Source organism: Tamandua tetradactyla, chromosome 2 (genome assembly GCF_023851605.1).
Source record: "Tamandua tetradactyla isolate mTamTet1 chromosome 2, mTamTet1.pri, whole genome shotgun sequence".
Lineage (NCBI taxonomy): Eukaryota > Metazoa > Chordata > Mammalia > Pilosa > Myrmecophagidae > Tamandua > Tamandua tetradactyla.
In genome coordinates, this window is record NC_135328.1 from 127,065,663 (window position 1) to 127,089,300 (window position 23,638).

At 37.8% G+C, this 23,638-nt stretch overlaps 1 protein-coding gene and 1 long non-coding RNA gene across 2 annotated transcripts in view; both read right to left on the reverse strand.

The window, feature by feature from the left end:
* Positions 1–23,638, reverse strand: part of LOC143673831 (uncharacterized) — a 213,087-nt gene that overhangs the window by 133,678 nt on the left and 55,771 nt on the right. The gene's annotated exons all lie outside the window — the stretch shown is intronic.
* Positions 10,976–12,300, reverse strand: LOC143662043 (olfactory receptor 2T27-like). Its single transcript, XM_077135422.1, has one exon. The coding sequence runs from the start codon at positions 12,220–12,222 to the stop codon at positions 11,296–11,298; it is 927 nt and encodes a 308-aa protein (XP_076991537.1). The 5' UTR covers positions 12,223–12,300; the 3' UTR covers positions 10,976–11,295.

The window sequence follows — 23,638 nt, forward strand, 5'->3', positions numbered from 1 at the left end:
ATCACATGACTTTCCAGTTGGGACAGAAATCCTGAACATCATCAGCCTTCCTGAACCAAGGTATATATCCCTGATGCCTTAGAATGGACATTTCTATAGCCTTGCCTTAATTGGTCATTTTCACAGCTTTAAAGCTATAAACTTGCAACTTAATAAATTCCCCTTTTTAAAAGCTGTTCAATTTCTGGTATATCTCATTCGGGGAGTTTGCAAACTAGAACAGATTTTGGAAAAAGAGAAGTGGGGTGCTGCTGTGGTTTTCAAATACCAAACATATTGAAACATTTTTTTAAGTGGATAAAGGGAAGATTTTGGAAGAGTTGTGAAGAGTTTGATAGAGAAGGCCTAGAATGCTTTGAAGAGGCATGGTAGAAATGTGGGCTCTGAAAATACCACTGATGAAGCACTAGACAAATGAGGCATGATTTTTTGCAAACTGGAAGAAGGTGACCCTTGTTTTAAAATGGCAATTAATCTGGCAAAGTTGACTGGTGGCTTTGACTGGAAGGCAGATTTTAAAAGCCATGAACTGGATATTCAGCAGAAGAAATTTCCAAATTAAATATGAAAGTGTGGCTTAGTTTCTCCTTGCAGCTTATAGCAAAATGCAACAGGAAAGAGATATGCTGAGAACTGAACTTTTGGGTATGAAGAAACCAGAAATTGATGCTCTGGAAAATTCTGGGCTCCCAGGAAGGGAGACCCCAGAGAATGGTGCCCCACATGAAAATTTGGGCAAATGAGGAACCCTTCAGCCATTTCAGAAAAGCCAGGATTGGAGATGGAGTTATCCATGAAGAATTTGTGGAATCTCATTCTCTTATGGGCATGAGCTGAAGCTACTGCATAGAAAACCAACAAGAGTGCTGTGGGGCCTGTATAAATGTAGTTGCTGTCAGTTTGAACTAAAAAACTGAGAAGAAAGAAAAAGTGAAGGTAGGATGTCTTCAGAGGCAGAACTACAGAGGCTGAGGTTTGAAATCAAGAAAACTTGGGACAGGATAGTGTACCCACCCAAGTATGTGGAGAGAGTGAGTTTGCCTCCAAGGCAGAGGGTGGATCTTCCACTTTGGCAGTGAAAGTGTTGTGTTGCCTCCGTCCTTGGAGATGATTGAGAACATTTCTTGTGGATCAGGGAAAGCCTCACTGCCAACACATGGAGGGGTGGGGCATGTGCTCCAGAGATGGCAGAGAGGCCGAATGCAGCCCTGATGCTTGGAGAGGACAGACTCATGAAAAAGAAAAAACTGGTCTCCCCAATGCCCTCCAAGGTTGCATCTGGAGAGAGGTGGGCCACTGCACAGCCCTTGAAAAGGGCTTTCTAAAGCCCCAAAGATAAATGACTCTCAGACTTTGAAATCTAGTAGGCTTTGCCCTGCAGTTTTCAAAACTGCTTGGGGCCAGTGACCCTTCTGTTTCTTCCACTTTCTCTCTATGGAAGTGGGGGTATTTGTCCTATGACTGTCCTCCTTTGTATGTTAGCAGCAAATAGCCTGCCCTGAGTTTCTACTGTTCCAGAGCCAGAGGAGAATTGTGTCTTATGACAGACCATGTCTTTATCTGACTTTTTTGTTGCATGTTCAGGCACTAGGAATAAAACTGGAGTCTCTGGCATGGCAGGTGAGAACTCTGCCACTACATCATCAACACACTGCCGTGTACCCGCCTTTGAGGAGACTTTGTGCTGATTTTAACCTTCTATTGTATTTGCATTGTTACTGAAATGATTTTAGGCTTTTGTGATATTGTGATGAAGTTCATGTATTTTATATATGGGTAAAACATGTCTTCTTATGTTCCAGATGGTGGAATGTGCTGATTTTAAATGATTATGTGCCCTATAAAAGCCATGTCTTAATCCTGATCCATCTTTTGGAGGCTGCAGTTTCTTTAATCCCATTCAATACTGTAGATAGGGAAATTGATTAAATTATATATCACCTGATCATAGGTATTAAACTTTGCTTAAAGAGAAATGTAGCTCTGCCCATTCCAACTGGGTCTTGATTAGTTTACCATGATCCTTTAAAAGATGAAACATTTTAGAGAAAGCCATGAGAACCGTGAGAGCCCACATAGCCAAAGACCTTTGGAGTAGAAGGGTAATGCCCCAGGGGAGTGTCATGAAACAAGAAGCCTGGAGAGAAGGCTAGTAAATTTATGTTTGTCATGTGCCTTTCCAGTTGAGAGAATGAGTGTCATAGGCCTTCCTGAACCCAGGAGTCTTTCCCTGGATGCCTTAGATTGGACATTTCTTTAGCCTTGCCTTAATTGGACATTCTCACAGTTTTATAACTATAAACTTACAACTTTATAAATTCCCCTTTTCTGGTATAATGCATTCCAGCAGCCTGAAAACTATAATACCCCTCCATTATTTGCTATTTGTACAAGATTAATCCATATGGTAGTTAGGGTCAGGTGTCAAGTTGGCCAGGTAATGGTGCCCTGTGCTCTGTTCTGTAGACTTAAATCTTCAGATTGTGAAATCCATCAACAGCTTATTACATTTACTGTTGTCTAAGGGGAGTGCTTTCCACAGTGAATGAGATTTAATTTAATTAGCTGGAAGCTTAAAAGAGAGATGTCTGAAGAGTGCTTGGCAGCTCAGCATACCTCATCTCAGCACTCACAGTTCAGCCTAGATGTTTGGGGATGTAGAAAGGTACTGCATTGGGGAAAGGTATTGGAACCCAGAAGCCAGAAAAGAAGGCCAGCAGACATCACCAAGTGCCTTCCTATGTGGCAGAGAAACTCAGATGAAAGCTAACTGTCTTTTTCTGAAGAACTATAAATTTTTAACTAAGTACATTTCCTTATTAAAAGTCAATCCATTTCTGATGTGTTGCATTCTGGTATCTTTAACAAACTAAAACAATATCTTTGAAGAAATTCAAGCAAGAATTTATTTATATTTGTAGTGTTTATTGGTGGGATACATGGCTGTATACAACTGATTTCAATCAACCTGCAATATGGCAATATTACTTATAGATCCACTAATTAACTGCCTTTACTTCTATCATTCCATAACATTTAAGTTCAACCTCATTACCTAACTGTTTACCCACCTCTGGCTTCTTTCAGATCTAGGTCTCTATATTCTATGTTATAGGCCTCTGGGTTTAACTTTAATGAGGTCATAATAGTGAAATGGTACAGTACCTATCATTTTCTGTTGGCTTATTTCACTCAGCATTATGTCTTAAAGGTTCCTCCATGTTTCACATGCTTCAGGACATCATTTCATTTTACTGCTGCATAATATTCCATTGTATGTATACACCACATTTTGTTTATGCATTCATCTATTGATGGGCATTTGGATTGTTTCCATCTTTTGGTAATTGTGAATAATGTTGCTATGAACATAATTGTGCAAATGTCTGTGTTACCACTCTCAGCTCTTCTGGGTATTTCCCAGTGGTATTGTCAGTTCATAGGGTAACTTGATATTTAGGTTTCTCATTAACTGCAAGATTGTCTTCAATAGTGGCTTTACCATTATACATTTCCACCAGCAGTGCATAAGTGCTCCAACTTCTCCACATCCTCTCCAATATTTGTAGTTTCCTATTTCCAAAATAGTAGCCATTCCTATAGGTGTTAGGTTATATCTCACTGTAGTCTTCATCTGCATTTCTCTTAGAGCTAATGCAAATGAGCTTGTCTTCATGTGCTTTTTAGACAACTGTATTTGCTCTTCAGAAAAATGTTTATTCATGTCTTTAACCCGTTTTAAAATTGGATTGTGTGTTCTTTGTTGTTGAGTTCTATGATTTCTTTATGTAACAGGATATCAAACGTTTATCCAGTGCATTATTTCCAAATACTTTCTCCCTTGAGTTGGCTGTCTCTTCACCTTGTTGACAAAGTATTTGGAGGCACAGAAGCATTTGATTTTGAGGAGTTCCATTTATTTTTCCTTCTTTCATTGATTGTGCCTGGGGTGTAAAATTTAAGAAGTCACCTCCTATTACTAGATCTTGAAGAGGTTTCCCTATATTTTCTTCTAGGAGTTTTATGATACTGGCTCTTATATTTAGGTCCTTCCTTTACTTTTAGTTAATTTGTGTTAAGGGTGTAAGGTAAGGGTCCCTTTTAATTATTTTGGCTATTGATATCCAGTTCTCCCATGCTCATTTATTGAAAAGTCCATTCTGTCCCAGTTCAGTGGATTGTGGTACTGTCAAAGATCAGTTGACCATAGATTTGGTGGTCTATCTCAAACACTATTTTATTCCATTGGCCAATAATTCACTCTCTGTGCAAGTACAATGCTGTTTGACCACCGTGGACTTGCAATGTGCTTTAAAATCAGAAAGTGTTAATCCTCCTTCTTTGTTCTTCTTTTTTTAAAGATATTTTTAGGTATTTGCATTCTTTTTCTTGTCCAAATGAATTTGATAACTAAAATTTCCATGACTTCAAAGTAGTGTGCTAGAATTTTGATTTACATTGTGTTGTAACTGTAGTTCAATTTGGTAGAATTAACATCTTAACTGTATTTAACCTTCCTTTCCATGTGGATGGAATATCTTTCCACCTATTTAAATCCTTGATTTCTTGTGGCCATGTTATTTGGTTTTCTGTGGACAGGTCCTTTACATTATTTTTCATCCTTTTGCTTTCAGTCTACTAGTATCGTTGGGTTTAACATGAGACTCTTGTAAGCAGCATATATGGATCATATTTCTTAATGCTTTCAGCCAATCTGTATCTTTTAATTTGTGAGTTTAGTCCATTAACATTCAAAATTATTACTGTAAAGACATTACTTGAATCTATCATCTTATCCTTTAGTTTTTAGTTGTCAGATCTATATATTCTTTTCCATCTTTCTATTTTTATCGTTTAAGTTACCCTTACTGGTACTTTCAGTTCTATGCTCTCCTCCAGAGTTCCTTCTTCTGTCCTTTTCCAGCAGACAGAAATCCCTTTAGAGTTTCTATAGTGTTGGTCTCTTGTTGACAAATTCTCCCATCTTTTGTTTATCTGTGAAAATTTGAATTTCTCCTCATTTTTGAAGGACCATTTGGCTGGATAAAGAATTCCTGACTAATAAAAAAAAGTCAATAAAGAAAAGAATTCCTGGCTGAAAGTATTTCTCTTTCAGGATCTTAAATATATCACACCAATATCTTCTAGCCTACATTGTTTCTTTTGAGTAGCCAAACTTAGTCTTAGGTGGTCTCCTTTTACGTGTAAGTCACTTTTCTCTCACCACTTTCAGGAATTTCTTCTTCTCTTCAATATTGGACAGGCTGACTTTGTGTCTTTGAGTAGACCTATTGGATTTATTCTATTTGGGGTTCATTGAGATTCTTTGATTTACATATTTATTTTATAAGGTTTGTGAAGTTTTTCCCCTTTATCTCCTCAATTAATCTTCTTAGCCCTTACTTTTCACCTTCTGGGACACTGATTATTCTTATATTTATGTGCTTCATGTTCTCAATCATTTCCCAGATACAATTCAAATTTTCCTTCTTTTTTGACATTTGTTCTTTGTGAATTTGAATTCAACTGTCCTATCTTCTAGTTCACATATTTTTTCTCTACTTCTGCAAATTTTCTGTTGTGTGTTTCTAGTATAGTTTTAATTTGGCTCACAGTTTATCTCATTTCTGTGATATCTGCAATTATCTCCTTATTCTTTCAAACTCTTATGCTCTTCTAGTCCTCTTGACATCCATTATATCATTAGCCAACATTTATTTAAGAAATATTTAGGAAAGTTTTAATGAATTTATTTAGGGAAGTTGAATGCACTTCTTTTATTAGTAGTTTTTCAGAGTGTGTATCTCTGTGAGAGTTTCAGTTTGGTAATTTAGATGGGCTGTATCTGTCTATATTTTCATATGCTTTTTAATTTTCTGTTGGCTTCAAGGGATTTGATTATCTTTATAGGGTTATTTTGGAAGTTGATTTCCCTCAGTCATCTAACATTTTGCATTTTCTTTAATTTGCATTAAAGATTTCCTTTTGCACTTGGTTCATCAGTAATTCCTCACCTGACCAAGGCCTAGACCTTATGGAGGGAATGCAACTCTACTTGAGGTTCTGTTTGAAGCTAGACAGATAGGCAGTTTGCCAGATTGAACTTTCCTATTCTTTCCAGTAGTTACGCTGTTGGGTGTCCTCTTCCCCTTCGGCCCACCTTTCCCATACTCAGCAGCTGGGTGAGCAGGATGGAGATCTGGTGCAATTCCATTGGTCCATTGGTCCCAGTGCATGCTGAAAACATCCAACACCAGGCCTGGGGTTAAGGCAGTGTCCCTTTCAGTGAAGATTCTGCCTGTGGGCCTGATGGGACAGGTGGTCACCAAACCCTGACTTGGAATGACCTTGGGCTCTGGGTTTGGGTGTGTCAGCTGCTGCTGTCCACAACTTATCTGAAAATGTCTTCTGGCTAGGCACAACATGAGCCTTATGGCACAGGGTAGAGAAAGGTGAGGAGCACAGTGTGGGGGTGGGTATGATGAGTGAATGAGTGGGACATGAAGAGTGGTATGTAGTTTGACTAAGTTTGTCATGTGGAACAAATATGGAATGGGAGTGAGTTGCTCCATACAACATAGGGAGCAACATAGGGTTGCTATTGTATGGGGCATGAAGCACAGAAGTAGGGTGTCAGTGCACATTGCTGGACAGGGCGTGGAAGCAGAGACAGGAAACATGGGTGAGAAAAAGCATAGGACTGAACATGGGTAATGGTGAGGGTTAGGGCATGGCATGTGGTTTCATGGGGTGGGTTTCGGGTTGGGGACAGATAGTGGCATGGTGCATGGTGCTAAGTGAGCATGAGGAGCAGTGCAGAAGTGGGGTTCAAAGTGGTACATATGGGGATGGAGTATGGTGCTGAGTTTGGGGCAGGAATAATGGCCAGGTTGCAAGGATGATAGTGCATTGGTTGGGGCACAGGGTGAGGTGTGGTGTGTTTGAATGGGGTAGGGCATGGTATAGAGTTGTAGGATGTAGCACATGGTTCCAGGGTGCAGCTTGTGTTTGTGGGGTACAGAGGCCATGATAAGGGTGCATGAGTGCAGGTGGTATGTGAGGATATAGCATGGGTATGTGATTGTGTAGGGCTAATATTTTGGGGTTCTGGTGCACACTGTGTGGGAGGGTGATGTGCGGATGCATTGGTCACAGGGGTGGGGTGCAGACTCACACTTGTGCAGGGGTCAGGGTGCAGGAAAAGGTTCTAGGGGCAAGGGTGCCTACATGCATGGGTGTGTGGGGCATGGATGGTCATATATGACTAGGGAGGCAGTGCAGGGGTTGGGGCGTAGGGTGCACTGGTGCTTAGGTGCAATGCATAAGGGGGTTTGGGATGCAGATGTGCTGGGCTTAGGGATGGGTGTCAGGGTTGTGGGGAGTGGATATGTGGTTCATGGGGTGAAGTGCATGGACAAGGTGTGAGGCTTGGGCAGTGTAGGGGGCAGTGCAGGGCTAAGCACAGGGGGCCAGTGCACATGGGCACAAGTGTGTGCTATGCAGTTGCTAGAGGTGTCAGTGTCCACTGCCCTCTCCATACACTCCTTAAGGATCTGTGCCTCTATATGGAAAGGGGGGAAGTAGGTGCTGTCTGCTAACTGGATGGTCTCTATGTGCAGGAAAAGAAAGTTTACTGGTTTCTGGTTTCCTAAAGGAGCTTTGGGCTGTGGAGCTGAGGTGACAAATATCCCAGGCTCATTGCAGGGGCAGGCACTTTGTGGGCACAGCTTCTTGTCCCAGATGGAGTCCTGACACAGCCCACTCACCCATTTCTCTGTGTCACAGTTCTTCAAATTTTCAAAGTTTTCATCCAGTATCTCCCTATATAATGTATAAAACCCTCTCAGTTCACTTGCACTGAGTGCTGCTCCACTCATTTTTCTTTCACTTCTCTATTTGTTCCTTGGAGCAGAGGTGAACTCTCCCTATCCTATTCTGTCATCTTCTTGAAAGTAACCTGAAATGTATTTTAATTTAAGCAACTATAAAAAGCTAATAAAGTAAACTAGGAAAATAAATTTTCTCATACAGTGTTGGGTGAAAGAGAAATGCACATAAAATTGTGTACTTTCTTCATATAGCATGTAATGTCTCAGATTCCTAGGGCTGGCTTAACTAAGTAACACTGAATGGCTTGCTTAATACAGGAGAAATTTATTGGTTGGTTTAACATAGTATATTGGATGTTGTAACTCCATATCTAGGTTTTGGCAGAGCCAGGAATTTGCTGGATTCTGCATGGTTCTGGCAGTGGCAATTGATGATGGAATTCTATACCTGCCTCTAGTATGTGTCTTCTCTGTCTTCGTCCAAATCTGCTGTACTTATAAGGATATCAGTCTAATTGCCCATCCTTCCCTCTTTATTCTTATCATTGCTAATGAAATTTGCAAAGATTGTAGTTCAAAATAAGATCACATTCTTAAGACTAGGGGTTAGGGATTGTTCATATTGTAATTGTTCATATTGTAAGCAACAGAATTCAGTCCACAACAGGCATAAAAGTGAAAATCGGCTACATGATAACACTCTTTATTTAAACTTCATGAATAACTCCAAAAGAAATAGTGGTGCTATTATAAGCAGCATTGTATGATGAGATCCTGGCTAAAATAGACAAGGACAAAAATGGACAACTGAATAATTTGTCAAATGGTTAGAGGCTTCACCTGGGTCAAGCTCATCACCACCTGATAGTTCATGGGTAGAAGAGTGGCCATTTCTGCAAGATGTAAGGATTTCTTTTTAAATAAATGAATGCTCACATGTGACAACTGATAATTTTAAATAATAGTTCTGTGGATTTTCCACAAAAAATTGAAGACCTTTCAAAAGTCTTTGACAACCTGGATTCTATTCCTGGCCCATGCACTTCCTAAATAAACAAATGAAACAAACAAACAAATATTCAATAACTGGTGTGGCAATAAGGGGATACTCACATGGAAAAAGAATGTATGATATGCCACAGCATAACAACAAAAAAAGTCTTTGACAAGATGAACACAACTTTTGGATGTGAAATTTGTACTCTCTGATGAACCATAAAAATCTCGGGTAAGGGAAAAGATCATCCTCAATTGATTATATGTCCATTTCAAGACTAGTTTTTATGGCTAGGCAGATGAATAAGTGGTTAGCTATACTTGGATAACATTTTTAAGTGATTCACTGACAGATTTATTACAATCCCCACAATGCATAGGGAACAGAGGCAGTTTCTGAATAAAAAGGGCTATAGTTAGCAGAGATACAGCAACAATGGGATATAGGTCCAATTATTCCTAATTATTTACTTTCATTGAATTTATGTAGAGAAATCACTTAGGTAGGTGGCTTAAAGATTTGTCTACAGCCTGACAGGAAGAAATGGGACTATTTAGTCCACATTTATTTATGTAATTTGGGGATATTACTGCTTGAATTATATTACAGTTTTAAAACTTTTGTTATAAGGTGAATGAGAGAAAAGAGAGGATTCAATGAGCTGAAGATGAAAAATTATGAACAATTCAATTTAGTTTAGCCTATATTTATTATACATCTTCTGTCAACAGAGCTTTACATGAACAGTCACTGTTCCCCAAAATCCCACAGGACCAATTATCATACATGTAATAAGACATTAGATGCTTTTAATAAACATGGAAGCAGAGATAGGCAAAATAAAATATCAGAAAAATATCATAAAACTTAAACATTATAAAAAGTTGGTATTGCTAAGCAGCATTCCAAAACTGTTTTATTATAATTCTTGTGTCTGATCAATTAAACATTTGAAAATTAGAGTTGATTTATTGATTATTAAATATATGCTGCTAAATTAAGCAGATGGATATGTAAGCATAGAATTGCATACTGTAGAGATGAATAAAGGTGGAATTTTAAATAACATTTAAAAAGGAAAATACCAAGCACTAGAAAGAAAAATATAATTATTAAACTCATGATGTGAGTGATTAGTCATACTGGTAATCAATGGCAAGAAATGAAAGTTGCATAAATTCTGATATATAAGAGATTGTAGTAATATAAATTCTGAGAGACAATGGATTGGTGATTTTCATTAACAATGCATAAAATAAATTGGTCAAATGTATAAGAACATATGAAAACCAGAATGAACACATGGATAAAAGTCATTATGAAAACAATCATAAAAGAAACGTTACCAGGAACCATATGATTTCGGTAGTAACTGTCTAGATAAGTAAATACTTAACTCCTGAGAAATCTTTTTTTAACTTACAAAATTAATACAAGATTTTTAAACTGTATATTGTAAATTTTGTTGTGAAACGGTTTGCACATAGTCTTACATAAACTTACATATTTAAGCATAAATCTATTTTACATCTTAAAAGTATGAAATGAATAAAATTTAATTGGGAGCATATATAAAGAAAAAGGAATGATCTACTTGGACCCATTATTTTCACTTTAGAAAATTTATCAGAGAAAAAAATTTCCATAGAAAGAGGGAAAACATTTCATATATATACACATTTATGTGTATATATACATATATATATGCATTCATGTTTATATTGTACATATGCATATACAAATATGTACATATATGTTTATATGCATGTATATCCACATATGCATATGTCTGAATATATAGTGTATGTATGCATATATACATAAATTGAAAAGACCTAATCAATGAATGAGATAATATTACAGAAGATTATCATACTTAATAGGATAAATCTCTGTAACTCATTAGGTAAATATTTTAAATATCATAAGAACATATGGACATTTAACAATTATTTAAATAGCCTAATATTATTTCCAAACTAAAATGGTGAGAACAGAAGAAAATGTATTTGGGGGTGCACAATAGCATAAAATACTCAGATTCAAATGTTCTCTTGATAGTTGAAAATATTAATTTATGACAATTTATTACAAATGTTTTTCAATGATATTACAATCTTATAATGCTGCTATATAGTGAGAAAAAATTCAGGATAGAATCAATATTGCCCAGTTTGTGCATTTTTTTCTCTTGTCTAGTGTCAAAAGACAATAGTGATTACAAATTTTGGGTGTCTTTTGAAAGACAGCATTCAGTTTAATAGCTCTGTGAAGCTCAGCATGGAGGAGTGATCTGATCCATTATCACTTTACCAAGGATAGGCTAAAGGAACTTATGCATGAACGGTTTCCAGAAAATTGGTTGTTTGGTTGTTGTATGTTTTCTACCTCTGGTATAAATACCATTCTGTATATGAGGTCTGTCCTTTCACATCTTATTCATGAAAGGATATCAATATTTAAGGAGGATTACCTTCCCACAACTTTCCTGAAGGCTCTAGCCACCTCTTTGTTGCGAAGGCTGTAGATGAGGGGGTTGAGCATGGGAGTGACAATAGTATAGAAGACAGATACTACTTCATCCAGCTCTATGGTATGATAGGCTTTGGGTAGAAAGTACTTGAAGATAGCTGTTCCATAAAAGAGAGAAACCACAATCATATGGGAGGAACAGGTTGTCAAAGCCTTTCTCATCCCTAACTTCGATTCTAATCTCAGAACAGTAGAGAGTATCTGTCCATATGAGGCCATAATGGCAGATATTGGAATAAAAAGGAATACAACACAACTGACATAAAGCCCATTTTCATAAAGAGAAGTATCAGCACAAGCAATTTTCAGGAGAGCAGGGATCTCACAAAAGAAATGATGGATTTCCCGGGATGCACAGTAAGGGAGATTCAAAGTATATATGCCATGGACCAAGGCATTAAAAAGAGCACCCACCCAGGTGCTAGCCACCATTAAGACGCAGACTGTAGACCGCATAAGAACTGAATAACGGAGAGGGTGGCATATTGCCACATAGCGGTCATAAGCCATGACTGCCAAGAGAAGGTATTCTGCTCCAACAAGGGTTGTAAATAGGAAGAGCTGAATTCCACAGTTAATAAAGGAAATACCATTCTTGCCAGACAAGAAGTCAATGGCTATCTTGGGGACAAATGTGGAGCTATACAAGAGGTCCATGAGGGAAAGTTGGCTGAGAAAGAAGTACATAGGCATATGGAGTTGAGCATCCATCCAAATAAGAATGATCATCATAACATTTCCAGCAAGGGTCACAAGAAACACCAAAAAGATGAAAGTGAAGAAGAGACTGGGAACTTGAATGTGGTGAAATAGCCCCAGGAGAATAAAGTCAGTTCCAGTTGTCTGATTAGTCCATCTCCACATTCTCTACTACTTACTTCATTAGCCTAAATACAACAAACAAAAATCTATTCACACCAAATTTGAGTCTACTTCCATTTTACAATGTACCATTCATTATTGTCCCTAGTTATACAATGATATATATTGTTTCAAATATTATAAAATGTATTTACCACAAAATAGTTGGGTGCTATTGCAATGTAAATGCATACTTATTTAAAATGTTTAATCAAAATTTACAGGAGACTAAAATCTCAGTATTGTAAGGAAACATATTTAGATCCCTTGAAATTTTGATGTAATGATAAACTGAATTTGATTTAAAAATATACATTCATACATATCTTTACATTCTATTTGCTTCAGTCATTTATTTATCTTACTCTCCATCTCTATGTATCTCTCAATTAATTTGAGTACTACAGCTAATTTTAAATCTGCACATAATCTCTATATTTGGATATATTTAACACAGACACTAAAAAACATTCTCCACTTTTGCTTACTTGCAAGAACTCTCTGTGAAAATGACATAGCAGTAACAACTAATCTTATGTACTACTATGTGAAATTTGTTAACTTTCTTTATGCAATTTTACCTTTATAACATGAAATGGCTCACTCTCCTTGTTTTTAAAAGGCAAGTTTCATTTTCAGAGAGATCAAGTAATTCTCACACTAAGGCCGCAGATAAGAACCAGGACCATTATCACATTTAAAAGCTTACAAGTTCCCTGTTTCTTCAATTCAGCATGTTACCTAATTGGACTCTCAAAGAAAAATCTTGTTGAAATGTTCTTTATTTTGAAATCAAGATGGGTACATTATTTTCTTTTTTTGTAACTTGATAGCATTGGTGGTGGGGTTATATGGGATTCCTGGATATTATCGATGATTTTTTCTGTAAATATACAGCTTCTCTAATAGCAAAAAAATGAAAAGAGTAGATTGGTTAAATTTGTTAATGTACAGGCATTGCATTATTCAAGACATTCCTTGAAGCTTGAGGAATACTAAAAAAACTCTATGAAAATAACAAAAAAATAAATTTCACATAACAGAAGAGAACAGTCTATTTCTTGGAAAACTGTACTCAGGGTCATTCACTGTCACAATTTATCGTGACTTAGTTTTTATGGTTGGAAGCATGCCCATCTCATATTAGTGCTCTCACTAGGAAAATCCCTATAATTGCACATAATTGACATTGCCCCTTTACAAGTATTACCTGTAGTTTAAGAGTACTGCATTACACTATGTACATTTACTTTAAGGAGTGTAAACCTATATGTCTTTACTACTTCAACATATATTGAGATTAGTAGAAAAAAAATTTCACAATTGAAAATAGTTCAAAATACTGTGGGCACATTACCTTGGCTTAAAATCAGGAATGTTCCTCACTGCTACAAATATAGGAGTTCTGATTTGTATTTCAATAATTTAATTTTTTACTTCAAAATTTTGTTTCATAAATTCATATTAAAGGCCTTTAAAATGGACACAATTAAAATGTAAAATATGTGCTATATACATGATGCTTATTTCAGTTGATTGTTGAAAATTTAGTACCATTTAACCTGTTCAAGAATTCTCTTTAAGAAGTCAACTCATATAATGAAAAAGTAATCCTTCACTCTAGATTAATTTTGAATTTTTTCTTATACTGTGCCTTATTACCAGTGTTCATGAAACAACATTCCTTTGGTTTTAAAGTAAATGAAGGAATAGGTAAAAATGATTTAGTGAGAAAATTGCATCAGCAAGCATCAGTTGGATTCCTGAGAGTAAATTAATTTAATTTTATCAAAATAGAATTGCTTTATGGAGCATAAAAACACATATGTATTGAATGGAATTGGTTATTCTGAATGGAATTGGTTATTCCGAATCAGTGGCACATATATCAACTAGAGAAAGGCAGACAACAACTGAGTAAGATACAAAGAATATGAAATAGTTAATTATTAAAATGTTGTTTGGTTAAATCCTTAATTATCTCTCTGTTTGATGTTCTCCTGTCTACAGAATCATTTGCAGAACCATCAAGAGACTTTTGGCAGTCAGTAAGAATTTTGGAGTTTGGAATACTTTGGGTTGCCTATTCTTCCTTCTTTACCAAGAAATATCTTGTTATATGATCCCCTATTATGGCAAACATTTAGGATATCTTGGTTCCCTCAATGAACATGAATTGTAAATTAATGTGTTAGGAGGTAGACACAATAACATGCTATGTTACTCGTATTAAAACATGATGCTACCTCATGTTACTCAAGTGATTTTCACTAATGATATTTCATCTAGAGCTCCTTAATTTTTTGAAAAGACAATTTTTCTCATCAGTATATTGATATGTAATTAGTACTTCCAATTACCTTTCAAGATATTATGTTTTAATCTGAAGAGTTAATTTATACATTTAAAGTAACTATAAGGATCTAAGAATATGAAGGGAATAAAAGCTAATCCATCATTACTTCAATATTTTTATGCTCTATGTATAATAAATCTATCAAACATACATTTACTTGTGCATAATTACTCCTGGGAGAAAAAGGTATATTTTTGACTACTCTGATTCTTCCCATATGAATGTACCAAGGTTTTATGCAATATTTTTATTAAAAAAGAAAAACCCTTCCATTTAGTGCATTTAAAATTATTTTTAATTTGAATCTATAATGGTAAATAAATTAGTTAATTAAATCCTTCATTTAAAAATTATTCAATGCCTATGTATTACCAACATATTTTTTTGTAATATAAAGATTGTTTGAGGCAATGTTTCTTCTCCTGTTATTTAAGAACTCTGAAGGATATATGGCACCAAATGTGGTAAACAGAAAAAATTAGTATTTAAGTGCTCCTCAATTTCATTTATATTTATATTGACTCAAAATAGAATTTGTTGCTACTTAACATTAATTTTAGCTGGGAACAAAAGTCTGGCTGATACTTTATGATAATCATCATGCCAATTTTCATTTGAATTTTTTGGCTTAAAAGTATATCCTATTTTTTTCAGACATACTACATATAATCTCACTTACCTTTTATATTTTACAACAAAATATCACCAGAAGTCTATTTATGTCAAAAAAGAATGCGGCACAAAAAGTACCTAGAGAGATTTATGTTCCTTTGAAGTCAGGACCATATATTGTCAAAGAATAAGAGAGGTTAAATACAACACCAAATTATCTTCAAAGGTTTGGTCCAATTTACAATTCAACCTGCACTGTCCTAAGAGAAAATGTCCCTTGTCAGTCCCTCTGTTCCCTTAGGTAGACCAAGAAAAATTATTCCATTGCCCTTCGAATGTCCAAATTAAGCATCCTATTCTCTTGGAAATAAGCAAACAAAAATATTAAGCAGTCACATAAGTATTCATTTACTAGTACCACAGCCTTCTCCAACTGAGAACTGGAAAATTGCAGTAAGGAAATCCCAAGTCAAAATTAAATAGCTGCTGCTGTGAAGAGTGAGTGGGTTTCTTGCCTGGCTTCATGAACTCTTACTGACTTCTATGTTACTTATCTTTTCTTTCCCCTGGCCCTTCATCAAAAAGTGGGGATAAGAGGAGGCATGTTATAGGGTTTTCTGAGGGTGAAGTTAATTGATTAATGCAAATCTTGTGGATACTACCAGGTATTGGGAAATTCTAAATGCCTCACAATATAAGGATGAATTTTTATTTTTATAGTTTTATATAATTAGGAATGTGAATTGATTCATAATGCACAATTTAATTTTTTCCTGTTGGAATTATTAAACACAAAGATAAGAAACTTGAATAAATTCAAACACATTCTATTTAATAAACTGTATGTGTAACTCTACCAATTTATTTAATATCAGGAATCTTATTTAAAAATAACCAACTACACATATATATACAGTATATGTATACATAAATCATGTATACATATTTCCTTGGTCTATTTCATTTTGAAATATTCATCAACACTTCTGTATGTTTGTATATTTATGCAACAAACATATTTTGTTTTTCTTTGAGCTTATTAATCCCCAGATGAGCCGTATATATTTTTCACTATATGTGGGGAAGTAAAGATCTATAGCAATGCTCTGAATTAAGCTAGGTAGCAATGAAATCCTTGGCTGTTTATGGGATACCAAGGAGGTTAGTTTATGGAAGACCTGATTTAAAGTCCTTGTAAGTGTATGACGTTAAGCTAGTGTAAATTTCACGAAGTCATTCTATATGCTAGGCAAAATATTAGCAATTTATGTATATATTAAATCCTCACACCTCCCAATTTCTCTCTTGGAAAGGAAGTATCAATATAACCTGAATTTATTAAATTTAAAAGTTGAGTAATTTCATACTGAGAGGAAGTAGTGGAGCCAAAATTTGTTTATATGTGTGACATTTTGAATCTGTTGTGTACTTCAGAAAATTCAAGTGTTTTCATGCTCATTCAATGCTGCTTGGTGGGAGCTTTTTGATTGTTTCCATAGGGATGTGACCCACCCTACTGTGGGTGATAAATTTTGACTAGATGACTTCCATGGAGATGTGTCTCTACTCATTCAAGGTGGGATGTGCTAACTGGAGCCCTTTAAGAGGGAGCCATTTTGGGAAAAGCTTTAAAGCCCACACAGCCAAAAGCCTTTGGAAAAGAAGAAGGAAAATGCCCCCCAGGGGAGCTTCTTGAGACAACAAACCTGGAGAGAAACTGAGCTGATGTTGCTTTGTTTGTCATGTGCATTTTCAGTTAAGAGAGAAACCCTGAAGGTAATCAGCCTTCTTGTACCAAGATATCTTTCCCTGAATGCTTTAGATTGGACATTTTCATAGCCTTGCCTTAATTTGGGGCATTTCAGTGTTAGAACTGTAAACTTGTAACTTACTAAATTCCCCCTTTTTAAAAGCCATTCCATTTCTGGAATATCACATTCCAGCAGCTTTCAGACTAGAACAGAGTTTAGTGCCAGAGAAGTGAGGTGCTGCTGCAGTTTTCAAATACCAAACATGTTGGAACAGTTTTTTAAATGGATAAAGGAAAGATTCTATAAGAGTTGTGAGGAGTTTCATAGAGAAGACCTAGAATGCTTTGAAGAGATTGTTGCTAGAAATGTGGAATCTAAAGATACCTCTGATGAGGTGCTAGACAGAAATGAGGTAAGTGTTGCTCCAAGTCGTATAGAAGACTTGATTTGTAGATGGAAAGCAGAATTTGATAGTGATGAGCTTGCATATTTAGCAGAAAAAATTTCCAAACTAAATGTGGAAAATGCTGTCTAGTTGTGCCTTGAAGCTTATAGTAAAATGCAGGAGGAAATATTTAAGTTGAAACTTGAATTCTTGGGTACAAGGAAACCAGAAATTGATGGTCTGGAAAAATCTGACCTTACAGGAAAGGGAGACTATGAAATAGTGCCCCACATGAGGATTTAAACAAACATGAAACCAGTTAGCCATTTCAGAAAATGTCAAGATTGGAGATGGAGTTATTCAAGAAGAACTTGTGTAAATTTTTCTTGTCTAATGGCATGATCTGAGAATATTGCATAGAAAACCAACAAAACACTGTGGGTATAAATGGAACCACTGACAGTGTGCAAAAAGTCTCAGAAAAGGGACAAACTGAAAATAAAATATTTTCAGAGGCAGAACAATGGAGGATAAGGTCTGGAGCAATAAACCTTGGGCCAGGGGAGCAGACATATCCATGCACTTGGAGAGAGTGGGCATGCCCCAAAGGCAGAGGTTGGGGCTTCCACCTCCTTGCAGTGGGAGAGTTGGGCTGCCTCAGTCATGGGAGAGGGTGGGGCACATTTTTTGGGGTTGGGGAGAGTCTGGCTGCCACTATATTGTTATGGAGGGGTTGGGGGTGTGCATCTGAGATGACAGAGAGCCCAGGTGCAGCCCAGATGCTTGGAGAGGGTGGAGTAAAGAAAAATATGGTTTCCCTAATGTACCCCAAGTTTGCATTTAGAGAGAGGGAAACTGCTGTTAAAGACCTATGTAGGGGTGGGACTGGACTTTCTAAAGCCCTTCAAAAGGATGGTGATTCTGCTTTTTAAAGCCCATGGAAAAGGTGGGGGTGTTGCTTTCTAAAGCTCAGAAGATAAATGACTTTCAGTCTTTGAAATCAGAGTTTGCCCTGCAGGTTTTTGATGCTGTTTGAGTCCAGTGACCCCTATGCTCCATCCAATTTCTCCCTATGGAATTGATATATGTATCCTGTGACTGTCCCTACATTTTATGTTAGTAGCAAATAACTTGTTCTGAGTTTTACGGGTCCAGAGACAGAGGAGAATTTTTCCTTAGAACAACCCATGCCTGTAGCTGACTTTGATGAGATCCTGTACTATTTCTAACAATGTATCACATTTGTATTGTTACTGAAATTGTTTAAGTCTTTCTGATTTTTTATGGAATGACTGCATTTTACATTTGGAAAGAACATGTCTTTTGGGGGTCCAAAGGGTGAAATGTCCTGGTTTTAATCTGTTGTGTACCTGACCAAAGCCAAGTTCTTTCATTCTAATTCAATTTTGCTGGGTGGGAGCTTGTTGATTGTTTCCATGGAGATGTGACCCTCCCAACTGTGCGTGGTAACCATTGATTAGATGTAAAAAATTAAGTTTAGCTTTCACCCAAGATGGCACAAGGGCTGCAGAGCAACTCAGGCTGCAGGCAGGGAAGGGAAGCACCTCTGATGTAAGCCTAGAATTGACACCAAACAGGTAGAAACAAGTTTAAATAAGAAATGGCCAAGGTCATTGAAATAAGAAGTGTAATCAAAAGTGGGAACCTGCCACTGGAAATTTGAATTAGTTCAACTATTTGGATAAACTGTAACCTCTGGAATATCCAATCAGCAGAGAAACATGGGAGGGACTTGTGGGTTAGATAAATATCATGGCTTTTAGTTGTTTAAGGCACAGACCACCATTTTTTGGATGGGCACCTGTTCTTGCAAGATTATGAATAAATTCTTTTCTTCTCCACAATCAGGTGAGCACCTATTCTTTTTCAAGTATGGTGTTTTTTTTTTTTTAACATTTTGGGGTCTCATTCAGGATCAAAGACTTCAAAGGAGGACCCCCAGGGAGGATGAAGGGAAGACATGCCCTGCTGATTAAGGTGACTCAGATGCTGACATTGAGGGCCCACCTCTGACAGTCAGAAAGACCCAATACCAGATGCTTCAATCCATCAGTTGTGAAGAAGAAAGGGGGTATATCTGCCTCACAGTGACCAGGCAATCTGTGCTCAAACCAAGGTAAGAAAATGGTTATTAAGCTTTGCCTTGGTGGTCAGGATGGATTCTGATGAGCCTGGTGGTAAGCTAGTGCAGAGTTCCAATCCACATTCCCATCTCCTGTGAGGGGAAGGGCTGGAGTTGGACAAAATGAGATGGTGCCAAAACAAAGGAAACCAGGCAAGACATAGAATGGGTAGAGGTAGTCATCTGTCTGGGAAAAAAGGGAGGGGGTACCTATAAAATCCTCCCTGGGAACATTCCCCTGGATAGTCCACAGGGAGAAGATTGGAACATTGGCATATTAAGGGAAAGAAAAATGTACATTTGGGCAAAAGAAAGCATTGTCTTGCCTTATGTATTCTGACCAAAATATGGAGTAGATGAAGATTTTTGTGTGTGTTTGTGAGATTTTTACAGCCTCACTATACAGGGGATAAAATTGGCTTTGCCCAAGTCTCAAAACTGAAATAAAGTTTATGAGGTGGCTCAACAAAAGACAGTTTAAACCATCCAGTAATTTTTAGTCCTTAAAAAAGATTTGAAGAAGCTACCCAGAGTTACTTGTATTTGGTAATTTTCTAGTTTTGTCTCTTTGGTTCAACAGAACTATTTCAAAGTAGTATGTAACCACTTGATGCCGACCTGGGTTTCTCTATAATAAATACCTTTGCCAAATGCAGGAATTGCAGACTTGCTACTTATAAGAGTGAAGCAAATGGGTGAATAAAACTATCTTGGTGGAGCATTTTCCTGTAGGAGTTTAGTCTTGATGGAAGTGTCAATGCAGGAATTGGACTCTTAGGAAGGTTATGGTGTCTCCGGACAGGATCTGTCAACTACTTCTGAGCAATAATGTTGGCATTATTTGAAGTGGCAGAAAAGATGCCTGTCTTCTAATTTATTTAGGCAAGTAGCTGAGCCAAGGAGAGGTTGCATGATTGAAGAGACACGAGGGATTCTTAGTTAAACTAGAGATTCATCTTTTCCAGCAAAATCTTATTGGGTATTTTTTTTTTTTAAGGAATGAATTCAAACAAAACTCCCTTTGCTTACCTGCAAAAGTTGAGGGACCAAGTAAGGAAATATTCAGGGACAGGCTATGATAGTCTTGTGGTCCCAAGATGTAAAGGAGTCTTGGGCTAACATTCAGAAAAAGATCCAGAAAATAATTCAGTGGCAGGATATACCACTAGGAGGGTTATTAAGAAAATCTCAGAGTGTATTTTAGTTGTGATGTTTTCTGTATTCAACTTAACTGTTTTTTCTATATTTAACTTAACTGGCCCTTAAGACCCAATTGGGCTCCTTTCTTTGCTTCCACGCTTTATTTTAGATGCAGAATCACCTGTTCCTTCTTTGGCACAGACATGGGCTTTTGTTTGTTGTTTTTCTGTCTTGAGGTATTGTAGAAGGCGGAGGTGGGAAGCAGGTGAGAGAAGGGTTTTCAAAACTGCTTAGTGCCAGGGCTGTAAAAATGAATGGCACTGAAGTGTTGGGCCCATACCCAGCTGTGGCCAGTAGTCAGGGCATGTGTGGGAGGGATGGGAACAGGACGGGCTGCTGCTTTCTTGCAGTGCTGCTTGGATCTCCCAACCCTGTGGATGCTATGTCACAATGAATAGGAGAGATGCTGCAGTGAGCCTTGAAGCCTAGGGCATGCGCATGGGTGGAGCTGCCACAGGTGCAGATCTCAGTGGTAATAGAAAATACTTAAATAAGAACTGTGATAGCTGAAATGGAGAAGGGTTCCATGTGAACAGCAGTTGAACATGGGTCAGTTGGTCCTGAGATCATGGTGTTGGCACCTGCCAGACTCCCTCCTCTAAGCCCCAAACCCCTCTGCCACATGTGGCCCACCCCAGGCTCCCAGGACTGTGCAACTGGTGGCTCCTCTGGAGGTGGGGACCAGTACCAGGGATAAGCCAGAGATGAGCTTGGCTGAAATGCAAGTGCAAAGCATGGCTGGATGTTCATCAGTCTGCCCACCAAGTGCAGAAACCAAGTCACTTAGCTGGATGGTTTCCCCTGTCATGCCATTGGATATATTGGCTGTGAAAAGGGAAGAGGAAAACAGAAACAACAAGTTAAAATCATGTTGAACATAGTTGACCACATGGTCAAGAAAGGATTAGAGATAAAGCAAGAAGGAGACAGGCAGAGGTGAAATAGAGAAACAATCTGGGCCAAAGCAGATAAAGAAGTTTGGGGGCATAAGACTCAGCACTGTGGGAAGTCTGGTCATTCCAAAAGGTAATGCCTGAATTTAAAGAAAGAAGGTTGGGAGATACCCCTAATAAATTTTTTAAATTAAGGAGGTTAAAGCCTCCTGGTCTCAAGAGCCCACCAGGGCCCTTTGATAAATCTAAAGGTAGGCCCATATCACAGAGAAATTACATTTCTGGTGGACACTACGGCAGCTCGATCTTCTGTGACACATATCACAAAGGGAATCAAATTCTTGGTAGCTCTCTCACAGTTTCAGTGGTAAAAGGGAAAAGATTTAATGTCCACATTTTCAAAGTTACTGATACCTTTGGGGAAGACAATCAAATTCTAATCCCCCTGCTACACATTCCAGAAGTGGGAATTAGCTTGTTGGGAAAAGGCCTAATAAAACCCATGGGGCTGGCTAATGGGCATGACCTGAAATTACTACATAGAAGAGCAATGAGGGTGTTGCAACATCTATATTTAAAAAAGCCTCTACCAGTTGAGACTTGGAGGGGCAGGGAAGGGATGCATTGAAGGAAAATAGCTTTGGAGGCAAAACTATGGAGGCTGGGGTCTGAAATCAGGAGGGCTTGGGCTGGGAGAGCAAACGCATGCAATACTTGGAGAGGGTGGGATTGCCCCAAGAGCAGAGGATGGGCCTTCCACCTCACAGTGGGGAACTGATGCCACCTCAAGCCTTGGAGGAAGAACTGAGCACCCTCCTTGGGGATTGGAGGGAGCATGGCTGCCACACATGGAGGAGTTGAGTGTGTGCACCCAGGGCAGAGGGACCTGGTGCTGCCATGATGCTTGGAGAAGGTGGAGACAAGAGGGGTGTGATCTTCTAGTTTTCCCCAGGTTTGCATTGGGAGAGAGGTAAGCTTCTATGTGGGTCCTTGGAAAGGGTGGGAAGGCTGCTTTCTGGCACCCCAAAGATAAATAATGCTTAGACTTTGAAGTCTAGTGGAGTTTTTCAAGGCTGCTTTGGTCTGTATTCCTTCCAATTTCTCCTTATGTAAATGGAATGTGTACCCTATGGCTATGCCTACTTTGTATGCTGGCAGCAAATGACTTGTTCTGAGTTTTGCAAATCCAGAGTCAGAGGAGAGTTTTGCCTTAGGACAGACCATGCCAGTAGCTGCTTTGCAAAGGACCTCTTTCTTATGAATTCTTTACTGGCTTTGTCCTCTACTCTGTCGTCCCTCAGGCAGTTTGGCTTGCTGGCTCATATCCTGCACTGTGAATTTGCAGCCCAGCAACACCAACTCAGCATTGGTCCTCATCATGTTGCAGAAAAAATCCAAACTCCAACCAGCCTCAGAAGGATGTTGACAACTGAAATGCCATCTGGATGGCAGAGAAAGGCTGGACTCACTACATCCAAGTGAAAGGACCAATACCTAAACTGGATGATAAGTACCAAAAAACACAGTCTGATTCCTGGCAAATAGCTTCAACTTTGGACCCTTTAAATTCCTGTTAAAAAGACAATAGTTGGGAGGGTAAAAGGAATTTTTTTTTGGATTTTGGATTTGGATTCTGTACTTAAATGCAACATGGTTAATAGTGACCCTGGCTAAAGGAAAGTCTTACCCAAGGAAGACAGATGAGGGATCTGGGGTCCAATTTAAAAATGAGAAAAATTATACTAGTCATAATGTTCCAAATAGGGGTTGCAATAAGCCCTGTCAAATCAGTAATGAATGTAACTGAAGTTTAAAGGCCAAAGCTGTACAGTTTGATGAAAGGCAAAAACTCAGCAAAGTCACTAGGAAGGAAGTGGAACAAAAGGGTTTAAGCAGAGGCTTCATTTCAGGGAAAAACAGAGCCACCCAGGAAGCATTTCAAGAGGAAGAAAAAGACAGTTACCCTGAGGTGGCAGGTGAGGATAAGGTTTTTAAGGCTTAGGGTTAATAAGTTGGGGAGCAAGGGTTAGGCAAGTCCTGATTGGCTAGTTTCATAAATATGGGGCTAAATTTGGAGGT

Bases quoted from the DNA above. Each gene is read 5' to 3' on its own strand.
- LOC143662043 (XM_077135422.1), bottom strand. From the start codon at position 12,222: ATGTGGAGATGGACTAATCAGACAACTGGAACTGACTTTATTCTCCTG.